Below are 27,200 nucleotides of genomic sequence, written 5' to 3' on the forward strand. Positions count from 1 at the left end.
CCCCAGGCCCAGCACAGCTCTCTGAGGTGGGGGAAGCACCTCTCTTTACAGGTGCCAACAATCATCTTTTGGATGAAATGCAGGAGAATTAACACCCTAATGCCTCAAGATCATTAGATTCCAATGCACTTTGGTGTATCCTCTATTCTCCTGACCCAGTTCCAACTGGGTCATTACAGACTGCTTGCCTGAAACACCTGGACAGCTGTGGGATGTTGCTGTGCATTCTTAAACAGCCATTACCTTCCACCCGAGAAGAGGCTGCACTTCACTGGTGATTGATCCCTTCATACAGATAGAGGGCAGGATTCTGCTCATATACACATTGGTGTAAATCAAGAGTGATTTTGCTGCAATCAGTGGAATTACACTGGTGTAAAATGACAGGTTTCAGAGTAGCAGCCGGGTTAGTCTGTATTTGCAAAAAGAAAAGGAGGACTTGTGGAACCTTAGAGACTAACACATTTATTTGAGCATAAGCTTTCATGAGCTACAGCTCACTTCATCGGCTGCACTGGTGTAAATAGGATTAGAATCAGACCTTAAGCCCTTTGGGATCTTGCAGGATAGAAGACATTACAGAAATACAAAGCTTATGATGATAAAATGGACTTCAAACCTCCCTTTATTTCACACCTTGTAAGTTTCACACTGAACCCTCTCTTTGCAACACCACCACAACTGGTTAGTTTGTTTTGCAAGGCAAAAACAATGTGAGATTTAAAAGAGAGAGAGAGAGAGAGAGAACATGGGAGATGACCCGATGAACTCCAAACTGGTTCCTACAGGCAAATAAATTCACTTCTATCAAAAACTAAACAAAACGCAGAAACAGTGAGTGCCTTTTAAGAGTGCACTGGAATTCCCAACGCAGGAGGAAAAGCTGGGAAGGGGGAGAATGAAATAGCAGAAATCCATCTAGTCCCAGGGGTCAGATTCCACAGCGGGAAATGATCACAGAGAATACAGTATTTAAATCATCGTTATCTTTTTATTCAGTGTTATCAGCCAATAAATGGCCCCCAATAAATTTGGTTTAATCTTTGTTCCATGGCTGAAGCAAGAATTTTGCTCCTCATCATGTGACCCCTGGAAGGGAAGGGAGTGGGAGGAGTTTCCACATCTCAGCCCATGCGTGAGGACTATCAGCACAGGCCAGGCAGCAGGAAACATTCATTGAAAACCCGGAAGCCTCATCCCCTTCCCCCCAGCTCTGCTCACACCACCTTAGTGGCCAGAAGCTGTTGGGAACTGGGAGGGACACTGGAAGGAGAGATGGGAGGGGGTGGAAAGAGCACTAAAGCAATAGAAAGGGAAAGGGCAGCAGTCACAGGCTATAACAGATCAAGGGAAGATCTTCCCCCATCCCTCACCCCAAGACTGATAACGGATCACAAAAGAACAATCACAATACTTTGGGTCCAAAACTACTGCAGAGACTTTACCCTATTCCTAGCCCCTTCTCCATCCAGACCACATGGGGTAGCGACTCCAGTTCCCTCCACAACACACATACATTTGCAAGAGTGGATAAAGTAACCCTCAAAAGTTTGTCTTTGCCTCACTTTCATTGTGCTATCCAGGGTGGGAAGGGCCAGCACCAGAGATATTCTAGGGGAAGGGAGATCTGTTCTCAGGGTTACCTTCCAGAAGGTCTGCTCAGGAGGTAGGAAGCAGTGTGAGGTCTGCCCTTGCTCTGTCAGATAGATTCAGGGCAGGGTGATTTACGGAATATGCCCATACCTGGGGGGTACCAGAGACTGCACTCTGAGGACAGGGGACTCAGGCCTCCATACCAGTTGTAAATTCCCAGCTGCCACCGCATGTGTGCATGGGGCCGGGGTACTGCTTCATATTTAATATCGCTGATCCCTGAATTCTTCCCACCAATGTCTTGGTCTGACGGCGAGGACAACCCCTAGTCTGGCTCTTCTACAAAGGCTGTTACTCCTTGCCCGCTTCCTAAGTCACTACTGTCAGGATTGGGCACTGGTGCCTTCAAGTCTTCCAGAAAGTCATCGGGTGAGGAGCTCCTGCACCAGCTGCTTGAACTGCTCCTGCTGTTGGCAGATGTAGAGCTGAGTATCCCAGAGTGCGTTCACTAGGATCGCGTCATTCACCTCATCCAGCATCACGTCCGAGTGCAGCAGTGGGCTGAACCTGTGGATATCGAGATGTCACCAGGTGGGACTGGGGAAGACAGGGGGGCAGCAACACAAGAAGGGACAGGCAGGGATGGGGACACAAGCATCAAATGCAGCACCACATGATGCCTGGGGAGGGGGACACATGCCACACTCAGGTTCTGAGAGAGGGGGAGAACAATGGGAAGAGAGACAACCATACAGATAGCCCAGCACAGAGAGAGTGGAAGGGCACCAGCCAAGAAAAGCTCATACCGGAAATAGAGGGTGTCTGTCATCTCACACCAAGCCCTGGCACGGTCCACAGCTGGGCCATCCGCGTCAGTGCACTGCAGGGGGAAACATGCCAACTCTTAGGTCACTGAAACCAACCTAAATGCTTGTATCCCTCTGCTTGTAAAGTCAGGCTCCCTTGGCACTGAGTCCCAGTGTACAGGCCTCCGAGAGAGAGAAAACTACATTTTGGAAACTTACCCACCAAATGATGTAGGGGAGCCTTTCTACAGGCCCTGCCGCAGCTCCCCATGGGGCTGAGCACACTCTTCTAATCCTTTTGGTGTCCCAGGCCTCCACAGTTTTGTGTGCAGACAAAAGTGCAAAAACGGGCCTTGGTGGTGATTCTAGTTGGAGGCTCTGGGTTCTGAGCAGCGAAATCTCTCGGATTCTGTTTGTACCCTGGCTTCTGCTCCAGGAGCAGGATGCCAGCAGGGGTTGCATTCACTACGAGCCCTATGAGTTATACTGGGGCACCTTTCAGATGAGACCTGAAATGCAGAGCTCATGGCAAATACAAACTCCACAGAGGTTTTCTGGTCTGTAGGTATAAGACTGAGAAGGGGTCAAAGTTAAGGTTATTTGGGGAACCTTAACTCCAAATTTTCCTTTCAAGCATTCAGCTTTTGTGAACAAAAATATTCCACGCTTTGTTGTTGTTTAAGGGGTGCTTGTTTGTGTGAGAGACATATCCAATCTTCTCTCTACTACAATGGTTTTTATTTAGGAATTTCCTCAATTTGTTTAATGTTGACAAATGATCATGAGGGCAATACAGAAGGTTTTTCTAAAAGCAAAATACCCCACTTTTCAGGGCTTAGTTTTTAAACCAGGCCTCCAATTCTGCAACTGGAATTTTGCACCCATAAGTAAATGGTACCCATTTTTGCATGCAAAAAATTGTGGAGCCCCACTTTGAAAATTAGGTCCTCTGTGTCCGATCACTTGGAGAGGCTCACCTGGTCAACCACAAACTTTCTACACACAAGATCACCTCTGCCAATAGACCGTCCATATAAAATTTCAGGCAGAAAGCAGCTTGTTTGACAAGATTATGGTGGCTGGTGTCAAAAAATCAGGTTTACAAAGAAGGGTTTTATACTCTCAGCTATGGTGTCATTAACCCAGCTCCACAACCCGTCACACAAACGCTCTGCAGGATTAACTGACAGACTGTGTTTGATACTTACACCATTCTGCCCCCTGCTGGTTATCCTACCTTCTCATTTGCTCCCAGAGGTAATCCACCTAACCCCTTTGCAAATCTACATGTATTTGAAGGATACAAGTGCCAAATCGGAAGAATTCTTTCAGCTGGGCCACTTCAAACGATCTCACCCCCTAACATTCCGGCTTTCCTGGGACCCCCTCAATAACAGCTGGCAGAGGACCACCCATACTGTAACTCTCATCAGGCCTGACATACTCGTTGCCCCAGTACACTGTCATAATATGTATGTAAAAGGTGTCATGGAAGGTATATGTAAACTGGTGACAAACAGGTCCCGATAGTCACCACATGATGTATGTACAGGATGTACATACATCATGTTGTTACAGATGTGTGCTGGAAATATGGTCTTGAAATGTGTTTGGGGGGCAGTGTATAAACTCAGCCTGCCTTAGACAAAGGAATATGCATTTACCCACATGACAAGCATGGTTAGAGGCAAAGGACAATGCAAGTATGTTTATATATAAGGTAAACAAAGCCATCAAGCTAAACAAGTAAGGAGAAGATCATTTAACAATCACGCCGGGGGACAGAAACCCCAGGAAGCCTTCCTGGTTCTCAAGGCAGAGACAATGGACTTTGGGTAATATAAGGGGAGCAGAGAGACCTTTTTAGTGATCAATCAGTGAGGGGACCTATGTTACAGCACCCTTCAAGGCTGTAAAAGTTGGAGGGCCAATACTTGATAACGATGTAAGTAACGTGTAATTCCTGGTAACTTGACGTAAGAAAGAAAATGGCGTAGGCAAAGACTGCAGCTTGTGTGGGTTTTCTTTTTTTTGTTTGGAACCACCCATCTCTCTTTCTTGTGCTTTGTATTATTTAAATCTCTTCTTGGTTAATAAATTTCTTCTTGTTTTATTAAGAAGTCATCTCAGTCCTGTGTGGATTAAAGAGAAATGTGAGTCTACAGCTAATCTAACAGGCTGATGTGTGCTTTGTGCCCATGGAAGGAGTGAATTTAGTAACTTCTATGAGTGTCCAGTGAGAGGGGCGGACACTGCAGGGAGACAGCTCTGGGGAACTCGGGTTCACTGACTGTTACCTGCAAGGAAAGGTTTTGACTAGTAGAGTTTAGAAGAGTTTGCTGGCCAGGCAGTCAGGCTGGTGTGTCAGGGAGCTGACACACATAGAGCTTAGCAGCACCAAAACTCTCGCCCTTGATAAGGCAGAGGGGTAACACGGTGGCTCACAGTTCTAGGTGTCACAAGCACGGCGTAACAATTCCCATGTCACTACTCAACCCGCTTTCTAAAGTGTGGGAGAGGTTTTTGCTGCAGTAATTTGGACTCACCAAAGTTTAGAGAACAAGGGATTTAAGGAGGTTCCAAGAGGGAGAATGATGGCAGCTGGGATGGAAAGTGATTGTAGACACCTTGCTAGGGAGTAAGACCCTTGTTATTGAGTGCTGTATGATGGGGAGTGGTCCATGGAGCTCTCTGAATAGATGTCACAGGTGATCCCCACATCCTCGCTGGAATTTAAAGGGTAACAGCCTGGTAAGTCCCAACTGAGCATCTTTTCTTTTTAAAAATAGTACGATTTAGCATCAGAAACCACCTCAGGTGTCCCCCCCCCGCGCCACTCCACAGCTTCATCCCATCCACCCCACTCCCCATTACTCACACAATCCACCACCATCTTGCCCAGCTCTTTGGCCCCAAAGACAGTCTTGGCCAGCTCCCAGGGGTTGGAGGGGCGGAAGACATCCACGGAGCTCACGGGGACCTGTGGAGGCCTCCCCGTCCCAAGGGAGACCACCACTCCCACTTTCCGCACCTTCTGGCTCTGCCCCTTTGAAGGATGGAGAAACAAATTTTTGTTGGCGTGAATCCACAGTATTACCCCCCCCAAAAAATACACAAACAGGATGGGGGGGGGGAATTCATAAATTGCTGTCCCCATTCCATTGCCCAGATCTTTGAGCTGATAATACTGGGGACCTGTATGGCTCAAGAGATTGAGGATTACATAAGATTTCCCCACAGCCCCCACACCTCCTGCACAATAACTCAGACACACGCCTCTCCCACCCTGATCCAGAACCCTCTCCAAGTCTTCGCAGCCAATCCAACCCCATGTTGGAAGTGATGGACAGTCATCAACCTCCGTTAAACATCCCATGTGGAAATAACTGGGGGGAATCCCAGCCTTTTGCCTAGAGCACAGCCACCAGCATCACGCAAAAAGCCATCACCACATTAGCACTAACTGGCCCTATCTGTTGCCTCCTCAGAGAGGCTAAGAACTGAAAAAGCCATGGACAGAGAATGAGCTGACCCTCCTACAACAGCCAGGTTGGAGCACTGTGCTGGGGAGATCTGGGGAGATCGCAGTGCCGTTGTCTACGATGCACTACCTGCTTGGTGGCTAAACACAGGACCCTGGTCTCAGAGAGCCACCAGTTACAGCCCCCTTCCCAGGGAGGAGTCATTTACAAACCAAACCCCCTTGTAAAGTCATGCTGGAGAAATCCCCCAGGTAGCGATTAAAGCCCTAGGATTTATCCTCACCTTCTGGCTTAGGGACTTGTTGTACTCATGGATCTCCGTCATGGCATCCAGGGTGGGGTTATTGGCCAGCAGCCCACCATCCAAAAAACGCCCGATTGGTCGGAAGTACGTTGGGGCCGCACCACTACAGCGGGCAGCTCGCCACACAAGCTGGTCTGTGGGAACATGAGACAGAGCGTACGACTGACTGACTTCTTGTGTCACCACGGACAGACACACACACGCTGCTGAATGGTGAAGCAAGACAGAAGATTTTGGGAGGAGGGGAAAGGGGAGAGATCTGTAACTTCAGAGGCCCCCTCCGCCAGTTAGCGCTGCCCTCTTTCTTCGTAACACTGTGGGCTTTGCCTGGATTCACGGGAGAATAACTGCTTATGTAAATGACGACCCAGCAATATTCTCCCACCCATCTCCCCTCCCACCACCACTCAAGACTCCTTTAAAGATAATGGGCCAAATTCATCTCTGCTGGGACTCCACTGAAGCCAGCAGAGTTACGTTGGGGATGAATTTGCCCATTGTATGTAATAGATTCATTCACTAGCCCAGGAGGGATGGAGATGTCCCTTTGGAACCCATCCCTATAGACAGAGGCGATGTATAACTGTTGATACTGGGGTGGGCCACAATTTAAAGTTTCTGTGGGGTGAGGGGAGGCATGTGACCTCCCCATGCATCACCTCTGGATCTAGAAGCTGTTTCTAAATGGAAGGCAGGGCAAGCCCCACTGCTGTGTATGGGGAGCAGCTTCCCCTGGGCAGAGCCCGTTATAGGAGTGGGAGAGTGGCCTCTGCCCTGGGAACAGGCCCGGAGCGTTCGCACAGGGCAGTCTGCAAAGCAGGCAGGGGGAAGCGCTGGGACTCCAGCAGCAAGGAAGGAAAAGCAGCCCTATGTAGTGGGGGGGGCAGGGCGGAGGGAGAGGCTCAGCCTGCAGCCCCACACCCTGCTGCTTCCTCCCTCCCTGCACTGCACGGACACGTGGTGAGTGTCACCACCAGGGGGACCCTCTGCCTCCTCCCCACTGGGTGTCCCCACAATAGGCAGCCCAGGCCTTGCCCAGCCCCAATGCCCTGTGGGGCAGAGTCTGCAGCAGCCCCTCTGGATGTTGCTAAATGGAAGGCAGAAATCTGTGGAGACACATTCCCCGCGTGCCCCCGCCTCTGCACATAGATTCAGGAAGGTGCATCCTCCTGACCCCTTTCCAAAAATTTGGCGGCCCTTCTGCACCACTCTTCTCCCACAGAACCAGGGAGAGTGGCTGCTGAATTTGCGGCTCTGCAGAGTGGCAGAACATATGCCCAGGTGGTTAGGCCAGTGTGCTACAGCTTATTGCTGCAGAAAGCATGAACAGTCAAGGCAGGACAGGTGAGAGGGGAGACTAAGGCTATGTCTACACTACAGTGGTAAGTCGACCTATGCTACGCAACTCCTGCTAGGTGAGTAACGTAGCTGGAGTCGACGTACCTTAGGTTGAGTTACCACAAGTTCTACAACGTGGGGGGGTCGACAGGAGAAACTCTCACGTCAACTTTGGTCGGGGATAGTACAGGAGTCGACTGGAGAGCGATCTGCTGTTGATTTGGTGGGTCTTCACTAGACCTGCTAAATCGACCACCAATGGATCGATCTCAGAGCGTAGACCCCGGTTGTAGTGTAGACATAGCCTGCGAAACGGGAGCAAGCTCCAAGGATCGTTAAAGTAGAGACTAACCCACTGCCGGGACATACCTCTCCCCACCTCCCCCCCTTTTCTCCCCCTCTCCCCGCAGTGGACTCTGGTGCATGAAAGCATTTACCTTCTGGATTGGTCAGTGGTCTGAAGGGGTCCGTTGTCTTCACATCAGGCTTGTTTTTCATCGCTGGTGCCTTGTAATTCCGAAAGAGGTGGAGCTCGGCAGGTTGCCGGTCACACAGGGTCCCTGTTACTATGACCCTGTGGGAAATGAAATGAGAAACAAAGATTGGTGTTGAAACAAATCTGGGTAGTCATTGTCAGCCTCTGAATCAACCTCCTCCTCCTGATCTGGTTCGTGGCCTGGCTGAACGCCTCACCCCAGAGCCTGCCAAAAGGAGGGGAGTGAACAATCTCAACAGAGATTATTAGTAAGCGCAGCCCCAGCTGTGACCCACTTCGGTTTCTGGACATCTGTCATTTTGGTGTGCTCTCCAAATTCCCTCTTCAGGAACTCATCCAGGGGCTCCGACTCGTACGGCCGCGACCCTCGGAACACCTCATCCTTCATGCGAAAGTACAGGCAGCGCAGGTAGTCCACCGGCTTCCCTGAGACACAAAACGGAACTAGCTGTAACAGGCAGTGGGAGGCAGACAGAAAAGCAGAACTAGCCAGACCCGGGGGAATCGGAGCTCGAATTCCACAGGGTCAGGGGGGGATGTGGCAGCATCACACTCAGCCCCTGCAGTGTCTACCCAGAGCAGGAGCTCTGTCTATCAGAAAGCCTCTGAGGGAGGAGGGCAAGTTCAGAGCTCACTCCTCAGGATTCTCCAGATAATAACAAAGAGCTAAGGAACCTGGGCATAGACCCTTGGTGGGGAGAAGACCAGGAACACCTGGTTGCCAAAAACACTGCTGTCCGCTGTGTGACTTCTCAAATTCCAAACAGCAGGTCAGATCATTTCCAAGGAGGAACAAACACCGACCAGAGTTCTGGCATTTGTTCCTTAAAAAATCCCATTTCCCTTTCAGCTGGTAGCAACCTCCCAGAGCCACAGGATCACAGAGCTGCAGCCCCCGCCTCTCCTGCCTGCCCTGTTCTCCACATGCCGAGAAACCGTTCTGACCCAGGCTTAGCAACGGCTGTGCCTGTGGGTCGTTGCTGCCACCCCATTCGTCCCTTACCGTGTACAACAGCCAGTGCCAGGATCCCTCCGGTGCTGGTCCCTGCGATCCAGTCAAAGAGTTCCCTGATTGGTCGGCCAGCAGCCTTCTCAATAGCGATGAGAAGCTGGATGAGCACCAGGCCCCGGATGCCCCCTCCATCCAGACACAGGAGGCGATCGTACCTTGAGAGGGACCAGGAGAACAGGAAGATGCGGGCTAAGTTATGTATTAGAACATAGGGTATGCTCAGTGCAGCAGACAGGAATGACATTCCTCTATAAACTGGCCTCCTCTCAAGCATCCTGAACCCCCTCCCTGATGCCCCAACCTCTCTCCCAGCACCTCTTTGCAGCCCCTCAAGTGTCCCAGCTCTCCTCCCAATTTCTAAACCCTCCCGCAACCCCAAAAGCACCCAACTGATTTCTCAGCTGCCAAACCATCCTCAAACATCCTCCTTTCCCTTTCAGGTGCCAAAGCAGCCATCCACCACCATGATCAGTTCCCAGACCTCACCTATCGCCTGTTTTCAGATACCATCCCCTGGGAAATCAGGGAGAGTTGCCCAGGCTAAACAAGGTCTTTCTATGAGGTCTGAGATCAGCAGCCTCACACAGACAAAAGAAAGAAAGCTCTCTGTGGAGAGCTGCCTTCCCGTCTCCAGATGTAACACTGTCTTATATCCCAAAAGAAAGCATCACTGCCCTGTCAACGTTGTGAACTATTTCATGAGCGATCATTTTAGCAGAAACGCCCAGCTAATGTGTCCCCCCCCCAATCTCAAACTCATCTCCCAGGCACTAAAATCTCTATCTATCCCAGCCACCAAAACCTCTACCTTCCCCCTGCAACATCCCCCACAATGCAGTTACATGTTGCCATGACAAACAAAAGATGGCAGCACCTTGGTAGCAAAAGGACTGATCTCCAGATGGTGTAAACTGGTGTCACCCCACCCACTCCAATGATCAGCAGCTATGTGTTGTTAGGGACAACAGTGCATTCTGGTGGGGCACAGGATGTCATCCCTTTCAATGGAGCTGTGCCGATTTACACCAGCTGGGGATCTGGCCCTTTACATTTAAATGCATTGTAAAATAGAGGGAATTTAATATTCAAATAAATTACACTGGGGGCCCACTGTCTTAATCCTGTTCCTATTTAATTCAACAATCCCTCCGCTCTCACACACTTACCAGAAGCTACCACACAATTCTCAATCTGCTGCCCCAGAGTGCCATGGAAACCCAGGGGCCTTGCTACAGAATTTAGGGCCTGAGTCCTCGGGGCTTGGCGATATGAAATCCATGCACATCTCAGAAGAACCGGGAGGAGGAGAAGGCCTTCGGCCCCTCAAGACAGACAGGGATCTGCTCCTCTCCTCTGGCCTCTGAGAGGACTGGGCATACAGCGTAATTTCTCCCGATGCCCAGAGTTATGGCTCCCAAGTTGGGCAGGACTCTGGTATAACCCATCCCTTGGTGGGAGCTATTTCCCTTGAAGACTGGGATTCATTGATGACATTCTTTCTGCCGTGTGTGTTTTAGTACAGGTTTTGGAACAAACGGGTATAGCTCCCAAGCCTGCCATTGTCCTTCCACAGCTGTGACTGTCACCAGCCATTCAGATTCCTTCTCTCCGACACGACTTGTTTTAATACAATATTCCTTTCAAAACAACAAAGCATACACAGAACTGACCACCCCTTTGATTTGCTGATGACAGTTTCCTTATTCCCCTCCCCCACCCAGGACCCTGCTGCTTGCCCTTCAATCACACACCTCCCCCCACAGCAAGAGTGTTCCATCAACACTCCCCCTGCATTTCATGCAATCTCTGTGCATCCCCTCCCTACCCCACACAGGACAGATGCATCACATGCATCAAGATACTGCCAAAATGGTGCAGAAATTGGCACAGAGCTTTGCAGCCATCAAGTCAGTGTGCTGGGCTGGGCCAAAGCCTGCACTAGCTGCTCAACAGCATTAAATGGGTGATGGTGAGTGCAGAGGTGGTAGATTTTAATCACCCAGATTGGGTTCCATTGGGGGTGTAGGCCAATGCGTGACTCTGGGCACTAGCAGGGGGAGAGGGGTCACACATGGGCATGCCACGCATGGGACTTTAGTCAATGACAATGAGAGCAGAGAACCTCACATGCGCATGAGCCCCTGCATGGCACTCTGGTTTGTTCCAGGAATGAGGGTGCCATGCATAATGGGGGGAGGAGAAATTCACTCCCTCCCATCCCCGTATTCAAGCCATGCAGTTGTCCCATGAGTTCCACTCCTAGCTTACGTTCTCGTTGCATCACTGGTAGAGTCCACGACATCCGGCGTCTTCAGCAAGTGGCCAAGTGCTGTGGAAATATGGATGATGCTGTCGTAACCTAGAGAGGCACAAACAGATAGCAGGAGAGAGTCGTAGAGGGAGGAGAGGAATATGCATAAACAGTGCCTTTGCTTCACCTGGGGTGAGAAGATTTCCTCCGGGGTCCCCTGCATCCCTAGAGCTCCCCCACTGCCCTCTAATCTTCTACCCTATCCCTCTAGTTCCCTTTCCCACCCTTCTGCCCTCATCTCAAAGAGCTCGGCGGCAGAAAAGACCTTTCATGCCTGACCCTTCCCTGCCAGCGAAGACCTGCTCCCTGCAGTACAATCTCCAGTGCTTCAACGTCCCAAGCAACGACGCTTCCACCACTTCCCTTGGGAAACTCTTTCGCACTTACACAGACCTCACCATCAGGAAATACTTCACAACAGCCAACCAAAGTTTTATGGTTTTATCCAAGCGACATCTCCTTGCTATTTAGACCCTTCTAGCACTCCTGAGGGACAGATACTTGTCATATCGCCTCAAGTCACTATTTAGCAAAGTTATAGTTAGTGGGCTCTCTATCACAATAAGCCAAGTCCTTAATCATCGCTCTGCCATCTCTCTTCTGTCCCCCGGTAGCTGGTTACTGGTACGGACACATTCCACCCCTCCAGCAAAGGCCTTGCACCATGTTATATCAACACTAAGAACGTCAAGTTCCCACCCCTATCAAACAAGTTCTTTGCCCCTCCTCCCTTGAGCAGACAAGCCACTGCATGCAGTGCCACCAATTCACCCCTTCCTTAGACTCCAAGCCAAATAGGATCAGAAATCAAATCCCCGAGAGCAGGCAGGCAGAGAGCTTTCAAACAAAGATGCAGAGGAGCAGATGGACCAGAGTAAGACAGAGAGGAGGCAGGTCCCAGCAGCCGCAGGAAATGAGAAAGAAACCTAAATCTAACCCTGGGAGATAACAGACATGGAGGTCTGGGAGCCTCCTTACTACCCATCTGCAGCTGTATCCCAGGCCTCAACCTGGGATTTGGGGGGGGGGGGGGGGGGGGAGGGGAGGGCAGGGGCAACCTGGCCCAGATGAGGTGCCAGCCTGTGAAACCAAAAGAAAAACAGGGGAGGAGAAAAAATACATTATTGCCAGCGACCAGAAGGAAGCAGTGGATCTTTGGAGGAATCTCAGCACTGGATGAGATTTCTCAGCGCACACTCAGGTCCCTGATAAAAACAGCCCTGTTCTGTCAATATATCAGAAGCCTAATCCTGGAAGGACACACCTAGACCTCCACCACTCTTGAGAGAAGAGGGGAATTCAGCCCTGGATTTCCCTCCTTGTATTACTCCAGCAGTGGAACCCCGGGAGGTACAGACACACCTGCTGGGGTGAGATGAATCCATTTTCTCTGGAGAAACCACACAGGAATGGTACTAAGCTTGGAGTGAGAATCCTGGATGGCCATTTCTTCAGAGCAGCAGAACTACAGGTAAGTACTTCCTCTTTTTCTGTCCTTCTACTACATCCATTGCTCCATCTTATCAACAAGACCCTATCACTGCCTAGAGAGACGCCCCTCTGCTGGGGTGAGAAGGGAATTCATTTTCCACATTCATCTATCCCTAGGCCTCAGCCTTTCCCTCCACTAGCTTTCAGACTTCAGGATCTGGGCCCCAGACACTCCCATGTCTCATTCCTCCCCACCTCTCCCCCACACTCAGGATGCCCCATCACCAACCGAGAATGGAAAACTCAAGACAAATTTCAGCTGAGCTCTTTTCTGCCTTTCCAGATGGATGGGGGAGGGTGTCACAGGGTATGGGGATGGACATAGATCCCAGATCTATTCCAGGGGTGTGTGGCCAGTCACCCCAAAATTCTCCTCCTCGGGCTGGTGCACTGCAGGGGTGTACCCAAGAATCCAAACAGATCTATAGAGAGTTTTACTGGGGAAAGTAAGAGAAGGGTAGACCTGATCCTGGGAAAAATGGGAGCAGGCTGACAGGTACTAAAGATAATGAGAGCTGGGAGAGGGGACAGAACCCCAAAAGTGCAGCACAATCCAGAGAGAAGCTCTCAGAGAAGACTGCAAAGAGAGGAGAGTGAGAGACAAGGCCAGGGAAGGTTTTACCTAAACTGTGGCCGTTGTTCCGTGGGAGCGGTGGTCTTTCCGGGGAGGTGGACAGCGGTAGTGATGCTGTGGATGCCATGTGGGGGGATTCGGGGCTAGGTGGGTGGCAGCGTTCCATCCCTACCATTTGCAGCAGGCCTAAGAGCACCTTCCGGTTAGGACCTTGCAAGGTGGGGGAGTCGCACATATTAAAAAGAAAAATCAATACACAAATCACAGGGTCATTCCATACACCCTAGAAAGCCAGTCCCGTGTGTGTACAATAACTGAGGGATGGGAAGTGAGGTAGCGATCATACTTTGTGCACCCTTCTACAACCAGATTTTAGGGCTTGTGTTTTGTTGGGATCCCTGACCCTGCATTTCACAGCTGCTTTATGGGGTAGACACTGTGTACACGGTGTGCTCGGGGATGGGACTGCACCTTGGTGGTTCAGTTGCCCTGCCTCTCCCCATCATGCCCCTGCAGCATCTGACAGCGTGGCTTGGAGAGGGGCAGTGTCTGGCTTTCCACTTCTACCTCCTGCTCCCTTCTTCCCCACTTCTGCCCAGAGCTCACCTTTGCTAGTCCTGGCAGCCACCAGCCCTGGTGTCTCTCCAAACTCATTGGAGATCTCAACATCTGCTCCAAACACAATGAGGGCCTTGATCGTCTCCAGGTGGTCTTGCTGTAAGAAGGAAGAAATCTCGTCATAGGCAACGCTCCCTTCATCCGCTTGCCGCTGCCTTTGCTGGGCCCTGTCGCTCTCGTCCTTGGGTGCTCCTGCTAATTAAGAGCATCCTGATGAATTCATCTCCTTCCCACCACTTGAGGGCCAGGGCCTGTGATGTTCCTGGTGTGGGCACCAGCACAGCTGGACCATTTAAACCCAGCTAGAAGCATAGAAGAGAGCAGTTGTGCATACTAACCCCTTTCTCATAAAAAGGAATGGTGGGGCGGCTCCATGGTGTTCTTTTCATGCCCTGGCCTGGCAGAAAAGGTCTCCGTCAGATCCCCTGGGAAGTGAAAACCTGTGGCCTGGGAGAAACTCACCTTCATGGCCAGGTGCAGCGGGGTGTTGCCATCCTTCCCCTTGGCATTAGCAAGAGCCCCGTGCGTCAGCAGCACCATTGCGCTGTCAAAACGCCCCCGCTTGACCATGATGTGCAAAGCCATGTCTGCTGTCTTGCTGACAGAATTCACGTCACAGCCATACTCAATCAGCATCCGGGTCATCTGTGCCCCAAAGGCATAGGAAGAAAGGGAGAGAAAGCAACAAGGAAGCGTGATAGCTTCAGAACAACAGCATGGGTGGGCAAACTAGCCTGTTCTTCCTTAGGTAGAAGATGCCAGGCAGTGAGTGCTTGAGAAGCTGATGATAGCAATGGGGGAAGAAACAAAGACTAGTGTAGACAAGGCTTAACAGTTAAGTGTCAGCTACAAAGCCCTGGGCATCTGAATTGTGACAAGGAGGATCTTGTGAGGTTTCTCTAAATACTTGATACCAAAACAGCTCTTCACTTTAACGACCTTACCTATGCTTCTGAATGTCTTGCTTGTGTCTTACAACAAAACACAGGAATGGGGCCAAGCAGAGCCAGAGCTAAATGAAAAATGTGATCCCATTGGGATTAAAATCCTTGGCACATTTGAGGGAAGATTGTGTGTAGATTTTGCCAAAATCCCCCTGTTTATTTCCACTGTCCCACCTTATGAGCCTGGCAGTTTCAAGCCTGTTCAGTTCTTGACTGGGAGACATCCAAGGAGAAACCTAAATGCTGGAGGAAGGAGTGCTGGCAGTGCAACAAGAGGCAGTCTCCTCTCTAAACTAGGCCTGAATCAGTGCCCTAGTATGGCACCAGGGGGGCGTTATGCCAGCTCCCCTGGCATTTTTCACAAGAATTCTGGGAATTGGCAGGCCAATTTCCACTCTGGGTGATTATAACTTGTCTAGCTAAAATTCCCCTGCAGTGAGAAGTTATTCTTCTGTTTCCCATCTTAGAAACTGCTATGTAATGTTGATGGCACAGAATAGCTGCCATGTTCCACCCTAGAGGTGGATTTAGCACTATTACTCCATCAGAAAGAGAGCGAAGGGGAACAAGCTGGCAGTCCAATAACCAAGGTTACCCAGTACCAAGATCTGCCCATTTCACTGTGAGGGTCCACAGCTCTCTCCCCCTACTGTTGATGGCACTGATTCTCTCAACCAGTACCATGGGAAGCGGCCTGGGGAAAGAGGCTGCTCTACCTGAGAATCTGAGTCGTGGGTGACCAGCGACTGTCTTTTAGGTGGCTTGCTAGGTTACTGTGCTCTAAACAGAATCACACATGCAGCAACCTGCAGGAAGGTGAACGTTTCCAGCTGGAGGAATTAACAGGGGGGAGGGGAGCAGAATTTCATATGAGAAGAAGTAGTCCAGTGTGACTGAGTGGCATGCTGGCATGCCTGTCAGTTTGCCCCTCTGCCTGGCATCAGCTCTGCTTACCTCAGCATTTTTGGCCCAGTGGAGCACAGCTGCTCCGTAGTGGGGGTCCTTGAACTGAACTTGATTGACATCCACTTCAAGAAGGGCTCGCACACACCTTCAGGAGGAAATGAGATGGAGGCATGGAAAGGGAACGGTCATGGATGGGGACAAAGACCCCAGCCTGCCAACAATGTGCAGGGGTCATCACATCCTTGAGAGCCCACACTGAGGAACTGTGGGTTAACAGCCCTCTGTCTCTCCACCCCACCTGGGATGCTCTGTGACCTGGGCAGGCCCCTGAACAGCAAAGCATCCAGTGCTCCCTGTTCTTAGACTGAGGAGGAGCTAAGAGTCAATGGGCCACACTAGCAGAGAGGATCCTATTCGGATCCAGGAAGTGGGTGGGCAGAAGTCCACGCACTGCTAAAGGACCTCCCCCCAGCCTAAGGGGAGGATCCACAGGACCTGGAAGCCAAATGATTCCGGGGGACAACTAATGAGATAACAGGGACAGGAGTGAGGTCAAAGGATCAAACGAAGGGAACCTGATGGAGACACCGAGCAGAGAACCCTGGACAGCGCCCACTGCTCCTCAAAGGCATCAACAGCAGAGAGGATAGAGGCACTGGGAAAAGATACCTGGAATCTAGGCCGTTGGGTCATGCCCTGCTAGCAAGACAAACTGAACCTGGGAGGTAACAGAACATTAGTGCTAGCGGGTGACATTCTGGGGCTGGCCCATCCTCAAAGGCAAACCCACAATGATAGTGGGCACACAGGATCTGAGCCAGCATGTGGCGTCTTAAGAGTGCCCATTCTCAGGGAGGCAAGTGAGCACTAGGAAGGGGCATGCTAGCCAGGCATCAACCATAGAGTTCCATTCCAAGCAAGGCGAACGGGTACTAGGCAGAGTCTCAGCCAGTGAGCACTATCCTGCTGTTACTCCTATCCCGACAAGATAGGCAAGCACTGGGAAGGGGCAGGCAAGTCTATGCCAGTCAGTGATACCCAGATATAGTTCTCAGCACGGAGGAGCACGCACCCAGGGAGGAGCACATGGGCTCCAAGCCTGTAGGCAGGACCCTTCCAACAAGACAGGTGAACACTTACCCCTTATGGGAGTACTTCACAGCAGTGTGAATGGGGTAGCCCAGTGTCCCCATGATGTTGCACTTTGCATGGCATTTCAGTAGAGCCAGAACCACATCCTCTTTGCCCAGCTGGCAGGCTAGGTGCAGAGGCGTCTGCCCCTGATTGCTCAGGTGGTTCAAGCCAACAGATGGCTTTTTGCCCAGGAGCTGAAAAGAAATTAAACAGCAAAATCTCTCTCTCTCTCTCTCTCCAGGCTCTGAGGACTGCTGCTGGGGACAGCATTTGACTCATCATAAATGGTATAGCTTGTCCCCCTCTTCATCCCCTACCCTAGAACCACCCCACAAGTCTATCCTGGTGGTTATTTAAACTCTCCTTGTTTGTCCAACTGGGAAGTCTATTACTCCACCTTGTGCTCTCCCCTTTGGCTCAAGCTTAGGTTAGAACGTGAATCCAGATCCTGCTTAAAGTATCAACAAAATAGAAATGTTTTCAAGACTTTGGTTTTGGAAATTTCAAACAAAACGGTGTTGTTGGTCTGTTTGTTAACCTGACACTCCCTCCCACACACCCCTACCCCCATTGCAGGAAACCCAAACCCACTGGAGAGGCAGGAAGTGAATCTGGATAGTTTAATTTCCCTGTTCTTTGCTGATGCAAAGGGTAAACAGCATCCTGGGGGAGGTCAATCCCGTTTAAAATCTCAGGGCAAACCCATTAAGCTGCTGTTATTACAGTAACATGGAGAGGCTGCCCCGTTAAATCAGGATTGTTTTTAGGGTCCCTTAAAAGTCCAACACCCTAGATGTGGTGAGGCCTCCTCCTCATCCCACCTTCCTTGTCACAAGTCAAGAAAGCCCCCATGGTCTGTCCCAAAACTCTCCTGGACTCCTCCAAAGTCCAAGACTAACTTCTAGAAAACTACCCAATTCAAAAGCCAAGAAGTAGGAGAAATGGTGAAGTGCTGCAAGGTTATCTGGCTATAGCCATAGAAATACCAGCACTGAAGCACCTTCTCTCACCCCACACAGATCACCAATGACCTGCCATAGGGAAAAAAAAAAAAAAGCCAGGAGGAAGAAAACTCAAGTGGTGCTGGCATGGACTGCAATCAGATACAGCCAGACTTGGCCCTGAGGAATTTCTACAAACCTACGTCAGGGCTGTGAAGGCGGCAGAGCTCCTCCCTCTCCTCTGCGACAGAGGCAGCAAAGTCAAGCCCAGCAGAAAATTTCTGGACTGCAAATCACACTGAGAACTCAGTCTGCCCCCACTCGACTCCAGAACCTCTTCTCACAAAACCCATCTCAAAGTAACCACAGACCAGAAACACACATTCCTCCATCCAAGGGTTCGGCCACCTGTAACTCTGAGCCCTGCCCTTCCTGGATGGTATAAGAATAGGGAACAGCCAGCAAAAAAAGTCTCCAATGCCACCTGTCAGTGTCCTGTCTCCTTTTCCATCAAGATTCAGGCTCTGGCACAGTGCAGAGAGCACTTGTCTATGGACAGCAATCAGTCATCTCACAGAGCAACAACAGAAGCACATCTGTAGCCCTCAGGTCTATACTCAGACCAAATCCAGAGGGTAGTTATGGGCACCACCAAAACCTCAGGACCACAATCCTTAATCTTAGCCTGTGTAAACGCACTGTTCTCACTAACCCATCAGACTAGCAGGAAGGAACCACATTGACTCAGTCCATAAGGGTCTGCATTGTCAAGCCAGTCTGGCCAACATACCATAGTAATTAAAAAAGGACCCAGAGAAATGATGGTCTGGTCAGACTCTGTCCACACACAGCTCTGACTGTCATGTCACCTGAATCAAGAGGAGGCAGGTTTAAGGACAGACTCTGCAGACTTTGAAAAATGACAGGAATGGTTCAAGCTAGGCTTTAACCCTCAGCCACCATGAAAGGCCATGTGAAACTTGATTTGGTCTTCTGTTGCTATAGGCACCATGGAAGCAAGAAAGGGAACTCTTGGCCTAAGGCCAGAAGTAGATGCAAATAGTCTTTTCTGGTGCACTCATTTTGCACCTCGTCCTGTTTTACTCCTGTCCCAGAGCACTCTGGGCTTTAGAGTTCAGTCCTGAAGAACTCTGCAGCCATGCAGTCATCAAAGTCCCTGAAGAGGGAGGAAGCCGGGGGGGGCTGAGATCAAGCCAAAGATTTGCACCCTCCTGTCCTCCTGCAGCAGCAGATTTATCTGGCTTTTTCTCCCCCAAATGTGGAAAGCCTTGTTTCTATCTCCTCCAGACGTACAGCACTGGGTTCCTTTCTTTCACCCCCACCCTGTGGTAGGAAGAGTACGCAGCAGCCAGCTGTAAAGCCCCCTGCTTCGCCCTCACCTTTATGATCTCAGGGTTACTTCCTCGGACAGCATAGTGAAAGACTGTCTCCCCATTTTTGTCAGTGACATCCAGCCGGGCATGGCACTCCACCAGCTCACACAGACACTCCATGTTTCCCTTCCGGCAGGCAAGCTGCAGTGGGGTACAGCCATCCTCGCACTCTGTGCTGTTCACACAGCTGCAACAAAAGAGAGTAAATAGGTGGGCCCCTGCCCTGAGAGAGGACATTCAGTACAACACCCTACCAGAGGTTTGCGTCAGATTCCCTAAATTACTGTGTTAGAACTAATTGTTTCATGTACTTGGTGAAAGCAAGGGGCTGACAGCCCATGGCAGAGCATGGGGAAGTGGTGTGCAAGCTTCCTCCACTCACAGCCCTGCCAAAGCACTCATTCCTGCCATCTAGCACCTCCTGCTATTCCAGGACTGGAACCACCACATAGCACGGCTAACACTCCTCCTCCTGATGTGCAGCATCCTCTGCTAGATTGTACCCAATGACCAAGAGGAGAAAGCTCCTGCATTAACCCCTCAGTCCCTGAGCTATCCAGTTCCTAATTCCCCTTGCCCACACTGAACATTTCGCCAGATCAATGCTGAAAGGGAATGGGGCATCTAGCTCAGAGATGGGCAAACTACGGCCCACGGGACCATCCTGCCCGGCCCCTGAGCTCCCGGATGGGGAGGCTAGTCCTGGCCCCTCCCCTGCTGTCCCCCCTCCCCCGCAGCCTCAGCTCACAGCCAGAGCAGCAGCATGGCTGGCTCCCGCCAGGCTGCCAGCTCCTGCTGCTCTGAGCAGCATGGTAAGGGGTCAGGGAGCAGGAGGGTTGGATAAGGGGCTGGGAGTCCCGGGGAGCAGTCGGGGACAGGGGGCAGTCGGATGGGGCAGAAGATCGGGGGGGGGGTGGTCAGGGGATGGGGAACAGAGGGGGTTGGATAGGCATGGGAGTCCTGGGGGGCCTGTCAGGGGGCAGGGGTGTGGATAGGGGTTGGGGCAGTCAGGGGAGAGGGGGAATTGGACAGGGGGTGGGATCCTAGGGGTACAGGGGGTCCCGGGAGGGGGCGGTCAGGGGACAAGGAGTAGCGGGGGTGTGGATGGGTTGGGGGTCCTGAGGGGGGCAGTCGGGGGCAGGAAGTGGGAGGGGGCAGTTAGGGGATGGGGGCCAGGCTGTTTGGGGAGGCACAGCCTTCCCTATCTGGCCCTCCGTACAGTTTGGCCCGAGGGCCACACTGGGGTTGCGAAAACGTTTGCCCACCCATGATCTAGGCCAAAGTGATTTCCAGCCTAGGAAGGCTTTATGATCCAGGAAGACAATTCCTCTCCTTTCTTGTTGCTTATGTAACATGACACAGCGTACCACAACCCCCTCTAGTGGCTGGTCCACGTAGATTATATAACAGCCTTACTACTGCTACCGGATTTATTCCTTCAGTTCAAATGCAGGAGGTTGGTGTTGACAGTAATGAGCTCAAAGCCCACTAGCAACTCCCATGGTGAGTGTTAGATTTATACCCTTCAATAATGGGTAAGCAGCAGATTTAAAACAAACAAAAGGAAGTATTTCTTCACACAACGCAGTCAACCTGTGGAACTCTTTGCCAGAGGATGTTGTGAAGGCCAAGACTATAACAGGGTTCAAAAAAGATATAGATAAGTTCATGGAAGATAGGTCCATCAATAGCTATTAGCCAGGATGGGCAGGGATGGTGTCCCTAGCCTCTGTTTGCCAGAAGCTGGGAATGGGCGACAGGGGATGGATCACTTGATAAACCTGTTGTATTCATTCCCTCTGGGGCATCTGTCATTGGCCACTGTTGGAAGACAGGACACAGGTCTAGATGGACCTCTGGTCTGACCCAGTATGGCTGTTCTTATGTAAGCAGTTATCACACCCATCATTTGGCCAAGCTAGGCATTTAGGCCACTATCTGCCAATGCGAGGTCCATGGAAGTTGCAGGACCCAAGCTCTTCCAAGAAGCAGCTCACTTTTATTTATTTTTATTTATTTAGGGGCTGGAATATGGATTTAGGTGCTTGACCTTGAAAGCATGGGCCTGAACTGCATTCCTGCCCTGAGCTAACTCCAAGTGATACTCCTTCAGGAGAACTCCTCAGCCCTTGCCTTAGGATGCGATTGTGTCGGAAACTCCCCAGAAGCTCTGTCTCCACTGCCACATGCGCCAGGGACCAGTGGGGGTGGTTACGGAAACAGTCACTTAGTTGCTGGAGGACCTCTAGCTGCAGGGGTTGTGGCGAGCTCTCGTAGAAGGGGCGCAGCCGCCTGGCATACTGCTCAAAGCGCTCAACAGCTTCCGTCTCATTGTCTAACCGGAAGAGCCTGGAGAAGAATAAAGGGAATGAGAATACAGCCCAGCTCCCCTCAATATAGGCCAAAAGCCAATCCTCCTAGCACTAGGGAGACATATTGATTCTCCACACCCTAATGCTAGGCATTTCTCCTCCTGCCTGCATTCACTCTTAAGGACTCCTCACCCGGTTGGGCATCCTGTCCCCAGTGACAGCACCTGTAGCCAGAAAGATGTTTCCATTGCCCATGCTACCACTCTCCCTGTTCTCAGAAAATCTCCACTCTGGCTCCAAAACTTGTCCAGAAGAGGAAAGGGTCATCTGTCACTCACCGAAAGGCGACCAGCTTACTCTGGGGGTTCACCAGCAGGCAGTCCCAGTAGTGAGCGTTTTTGTTCTTATACAGGATCACCCTGTTTTCCTCTCTCAGAAGTGTGTGAGCCACATACTCTGCCAGGGGCACCTCCTTCACCCGGTAAGGGTTTGAAAACAGGTTGCTGACATTGTTGATGGTGTTTACAAGTCGGCCAAAAAACTGCATCTTTTGGGGAAATCAACTGTCTGCTTCCCCTCACCCTGGAAGAAATCAGAGTTCAAGTTCAGCCTAGGTCAGTACCTTCCCCTACTGCCCATACCCAGCAAAGCCCCAAGACTTCCATTCAGTGACCTTAATCCCAGCTCCCCACTCCCTACCCACAACGCATTGTCTCAGTAGGAGTCCATTGACTCTTCATGTATTCCATTAGACAAGATATGCCATCCCTATCCTCCCTCAGAAATGTGTGCAATGCGGAGTGAGGGTTGAAGAGTTGGTACCCACATATCAGCTGAACAGATTTCTAGCAGGCACTGCCTGGCCCTGAAATTTCAGCCTCAGTCAGGGTCCCACTGTGTTGGGTGCTGTACTACGAGATGGGCCCTGTCCCAAAGAGCTTACCATCTGCACAGACAAGACAGACAAGGAGTGGGAGAAAGGCCAGGCCTATTACCTCCATTTTACAGATGGGGAACTGAGCTGCAGACAAGTTAAAGTGACTTACCCAAGGTCACACAGGGTTTCTGTGGCAGAGCCAGGAATCAAATCCAGATCTCCTGAGTCCCATTTCAGTGCTTTAAACATAATACAACCATAAGATGAGTCAGGAAGCCCTTAGCTAAGTCCTCAGCCAGCCCTTGCAAACTACGGCCATGATTTTGCCTTATTCACATTACCTCACCAACATCACTTCTGTCGCCTCCCTCAACCTCCACACTAAAACCCCAATCCTGCAAAGATAAGGGCTTAACTTTATTACCAGTGGGACTACCCACGGCAGTAAATTGTTTGCTATCGGGGCCTAAAGATGCAACTTTTAACTTGGACCACATGGAGTGGTATGAAACAGATGTTTGGAGTATAAAATTAGTGTGTAGAAGTAGATGGCTGTGGGCATGGCCTAGACTTGAAGTTGATGGTTGACGTGTGTCCTGTTGTATGATTGTTAATGGAGAGAATTATTTGGCTTTTTTAAGTGCAAGCTGTTTGTACAGTGTTCATCATTTTGGGAAGTTACTGTCTAACCTCTTTAGTAGACTTAATTTAGGCGACGAAATGAGGAAGCCTGTCCGCTGATGTGTTGTAACAGCTGCTTGTGGAGGGAGTTAAAAGTTGCATTTGCCTCCTCCAACTTCCTCCTCTGCACAAAACATGCATCATATTGCAGGTGAGGCAGAGGAGAAAAGGTGAAATCATGGCTGTAGGTCGCATGAGATAGCTTAGGACTTAACTAGGGATTTGCTGGCTTTTTTATGGTTATATTTGTGGAAGTTACTTGAACCACCTTAACTGGTTTTTAAGAAAGTTGCCAGGTTTTTAAAGTCTACATCAAAGCTGATACTCAGACAGCTGTCCGCCTTGATACATCCCCTTCCAGAGCCCTGATGCCCCCGCACCGTCCTGAGTCAGTTGCCCCGGTGGCCCCTACAGCTGCAGTCCACCATAACCATGTTACCCATTCTCTCCATGCATGGCCCAGCTACTCTCCCTGCTATACATAGCCTTGCTCCTCCACCCACAGCCCTGATTATAAAACAGCCCTGGTCCCCACCAAGCTCCCTAATCTTTCACCACATGCCGCTTTGAAATATTGGTATGTATTGACATGGGCACATAGTGTCTGTTAAATCTTTAATTTAAATCTCTGAAGTAGGGAGGAGAGAAAGTCAGTATGGACCTACTGAGACAATACGTTACGTGGGCAAAAGTTTCTTCTGTAAGTAAACTTAGGCCAGCTCTACATTACCGATAGATATCGGTATAATGACATCACTCAGGGATGTGAAAAATCTTCAGCCCTGAGTGACACTATGCCAACTTAACCCCCACATGTAGACACAACTATATCAGCGGGAGAGCTTGTCCCACCAACATAGCTACTGCCTCTCAGAGAGGTGGATTAACTCCACCAACGAGATAAGCTCTCCCATCAGTGTAAGAGCGTCTTCACTAAAGCACTGCAGCTGCACCGCCGTAAATGAAGACAAGCCCTTACTTTTTTTCCTTTCCAGATCCTACTTCCTCACACATCCACTTGAAGAGAACTGAGGCGTGCTCCTTACTGAAGAGAGACTGAAACACTCCTCTCCTGTGCGCAGCCTTCAATCTGATCACAAATCGGTATCAAGAATACAGCACTTAGAAGAGGTATGAGTCAGGCTCTAGGTAGCAGCCTTCCAGCTCAACAGTAGCTGCTAGATTCCAGCAGAAGGGGTATTAAGTCCTCTTGGTACAGAAGGAATTCAGCAAGGACATAGTCTGAGAACTTTAAAGAGTAACAGCCGTGTTAGTCTGTATTCACAAAAAGAAAAGGAGTACTTGTGGCACCTTAGAGACTAACCAATTTATTTGAGCATAAGCTTTTGTGAGCTACAGCTCACTGAATCTGGTCTGCTTAGCTCACTTCTAGATTGAAAGGAATGGCCGGCCACCCACCCACCCTCAATCTTGAGGATTTCCTAAAAGACTTTGCCCTGACAATGACTTAACAATGGCCCCTCTTCACATCCACTGTATCCAGCCAAGCTAAACCCAGAAGGTCACAGAATTTTGGAAGAATATTGGCATAGAAACTACCTGATTTAAAACAAAATGAGACCACCACGCTTGTGTTTGGGAGGCTGGCTTAGGACTACTTCATCCTTCTGAAAATTTGTATAAGGATGCCATCAAAGCCTGCAGTTCTGAAACTTTCTTCACAGATGTTATAGCCATAAAATGACAGATGCAAGAAAAAGTAAGTTTCTATGAGGCTCACAAGGACCTTAGGAGGATGAAAATTCATGGGATTGAACTCTAAGTTTGATTTGAAGATGCAGATTCATCAACTCTTTAATATACTGTTCCCTAAAGGATGACAAGGGACTGAGGCTTGTTGCACCAGCATATGGAAAGCAGAGACAACAGCCAAGTGAGTTTTGTTTACATCCCAGGAGAACCTTAAATCAATCCAGGGCAAAACCAATTCTAAAATAACTGGCAAAGGGACAAGAATGGAGTTTCACAGGCCCCTTCTCAGACAAAAAGCATCCGGGATCTGAGGAGGCCTCATCTCTCTTGCATTATACAGACTGTGGCTATCCACCATGTAATTTGTCAGGGAAGGGATCCCTTACATCTTCCTCCATCTACCAAAACAGAGAGAACTGAATGGTCAGAAAAAATCCAAACCTAAAAGCAAGAAAAGAGATCAACTAGTTTCTACTATGTATATAATTTAGACTAAGAACACCCTAACCCCAATACAAATGCCAGCTAAGGGAGAAAATTGGGTTCCACAACCTCGCAGCCTGGCAGAAAGAACAGCTGAAAGGAGTGATGGAGGATTTTATGGCCTTGGTTGGAGAATATCCAGAGCAGGTGGAATTGACAGAGTGCTTACAATGGGGGTAGCACATCTACACTAGGGCTCCTAATGTTGCTAATACAGGCGGAGCTGAACTGGCGTTAGCAATGAAGGGACATATTTAAAAACTTCCTTAGTGTAGACAGGGACCCAGATCTCTGCTGTAACCGTTAGACAATGGTCCTCCCTTTCCAGCAAGAGGGGGAAGTTAGCCAGGTGAGTTCAGATACTGAACAGCTTCTGTGCACATAATTTTTGGGGACACCTAACAGCCTAAAAACAGGATCTACAGACCAAATCATAGAAGATCAGGGTTGGAAGGGCCCTCAGGAGGCCATCTAGTCCAACCCCCTGCTCAAAGCAGGACCAGTCCCCAATTTTTGCCCCAGATCCCTAAATGGCCCCCTCAAGGATTGAACTCACAGCCCTGGGTTTAGCAGGCCAATGTTAAATAGCAGTACAAGGAAAATTTGAAACAGAGTATCTAACACAGCATTTCACCTCATTCCCAAAAGAAATCTGAAACAAACCCCAGCCACTTCCAAGTTGGAGAAAAACCAGAGACAGATGAGAAGCGGGGAAAATTTCTGCTAGTCAGATTTCTTTTTTGGATTCACTTCTAGAAAAGAGGAAAAATGTTGACTGTAGAGAAGGAAACAGAGTGTAAGCACAAGATAAACAACCTGCACAAGGTAGTCTCTTATCCCCACCCATCCTATGAAAAAAGATATAGGAAATTAACTATATGCAAAAAGAGGAACAGAAAACCAGTTCCCACACATACACCCCAAAGAGGAAAGCAAACATGAAGCTGTGGCTCTTTTGTTCCTTTACTAACAGCGCACTTCCCCTCTAGCCTGTCGTTCACACCAGGAAGGGCATGTGGGGTTTTCGCTGTGCCCCACAGACACCCACTGGCCTCGCTGCAGTCTGACCCCTTGTGTCGAGGCCCCGCCCTGCACCGGCGCCATCCTTCCAGCGGAGGCTGGAAATCCCCCCTTTCCAGGGCCACTCGGGGCCACGCCTGCCCCGGCCAGAGCGGGGGGGGGGGGAGCGCTTCATTCCCATCCCCCAGGCAGGGAAGGGGGCAGCACCCCGTGGGGCCCACAGGGAGCCACGGAGGAGGGGCTGTGGCGTCGTGCCACGGGCTGGGGTGGCCGGGGAGCCGCCCGCCTGGCAGCGCCAACTCCGGAGAAGTAGCGCCAGGGCGCAGGCCCGGGGGGGGGGGAGGGCGCTGAGCCCAGCTCCCCGCACGGCAGCACTGACTGGCACCCCCGCCCCCCGCCGGCGGAACCGACGGACCTCGAGCCCGGACCTCTCGCGTGCCACAGCTCAGAGTGGCGCCGCCGCCGCCCCGCGGCTGCCCCTCGGACCCCCACAATCCTTAGCGGGAAGCCCAGGCCCCGCCCCCAGACTCGCTTCGCGGCCGAGTCACTCACCCAGCGCTCGCGGCTACCCGCCCGTCAGCCGTCACCCCAAAGCACTGCAACGCCACGTGATCCCCTCTTCGCCAACCACAGCGCTCGCTCCTCCACTCTCTCGCCCCGCCCCGCCCTCTGGCCAATCACAGGGGCCATCCGATCTTTGGGCGGAGGAGGTGGCAGGAGCTGGGGCCCGGGTGATTTTCGTTCCGCCGGCGGCCATGTTTGGGCGGGGC

The 27,200-nt window shown here is 50.6% G+C and overlaps 1 protein-coding gene across 22 annotated transcripts; it reads right to left on the reverse strand.

The window, feature by feature from the left end:
• Positions 1–971: 971 nt before the first annotated feature.
• PLA2G6 (phospholipase A2 group VI) lies at positions 972–27,064 on the reverse strand. 22 transcript variants are annotated; one of them, XM_073326211.2, is made up of 17 exons: positions 26,983–27,064; positions 21,995–22,238; positions 21,478–21,693; positions 19,351–19,531; positions 17,016–17,203; positions 15,924–16,020; positions 14,488–14,670; positions 14,014–14,122; positions 13,456–13,617; positions 11,300–11,390; positions 9,023–9,186; positions 8,295–8,445; positions 7,961–8,097; positions 6,165–6,319; positions 5,278–5,445; positions 2,400–2,473; positions 972–2,160 (listed from the first exon to the last, which is right to left on the reverse strand). In XM_073326211.2, exons 2-17 carry the CDS (start codon positions 22,201–22,203, stop codon positions 2,016–2,018), a joined length of 2,430 nt encoding a protein of 809 aa, XP_073182312.1. In that variant the 5' UTR covers positions 22,204–22,238; positions 26,983–27,064; the 3' UTR covers positions 972–2,015. The 22 variants fall into 22 exon arrangements, 21 of the variants coding, with proteins under 21 accessions (XP_073182312.1, XP_073182174.1, XP_073182294.1 ...); XM_073326073.2 differs by lacking the exon at positions 26,983–27,064 and adding an exon at positions 26,846–26,945 and having other exon boundaries at positions 21,995–26,162; XM_073326193.2 differs by lacking the exon at positions 26,983–27,064 and adding an exon at positions 26,846–26,942.
• Positions 27,065–27,200: the final 136 nt, after the last annotated feature.

Source organism: Lepidochelys kempii, chromosome 1 (genome assembly GCF_965140285.1).
Source record: "Lepidochelys kempii isolate rLepKem1 chromosome 1, rLepKem1.hap1, whole genome shotgun sequence".
In the NCBI taxonomy this organism is placed as follows: Eukaryota; Metazoa; Chordata; order Testudines; family Cheloniidae; genus Lepidochelys; species Lepidochelys kempii.

What these genes read in the sequence shown, in the direction of transcription:
- PLA2G6 (XM_073326211.2), bottom strand. Translation starts at nt 22,203, where the DNA reads ATGCAGTTTTTTGGCCGACTTGTAAACACCATCAACAATGTCAGCAAC. An exon ending in AGTAAGCTGGTCGCCTTTCG is followed by an intron (nt 21,694 to 21,994) that starts GTGAGTGACAGA and finishes ATTCTTCTCCAG; the next exon opens with GCTCTTCCGGTTAGACAATG. An exon ending in ACAGATGTCCAGAAACCGAA is followed by an intron (nt 8,098 to 8,294) that starts GTGGGTCACAGC and finishes CATTTCCCACAG; the next exon opens with GGTCATAGTAACAGGGACCC.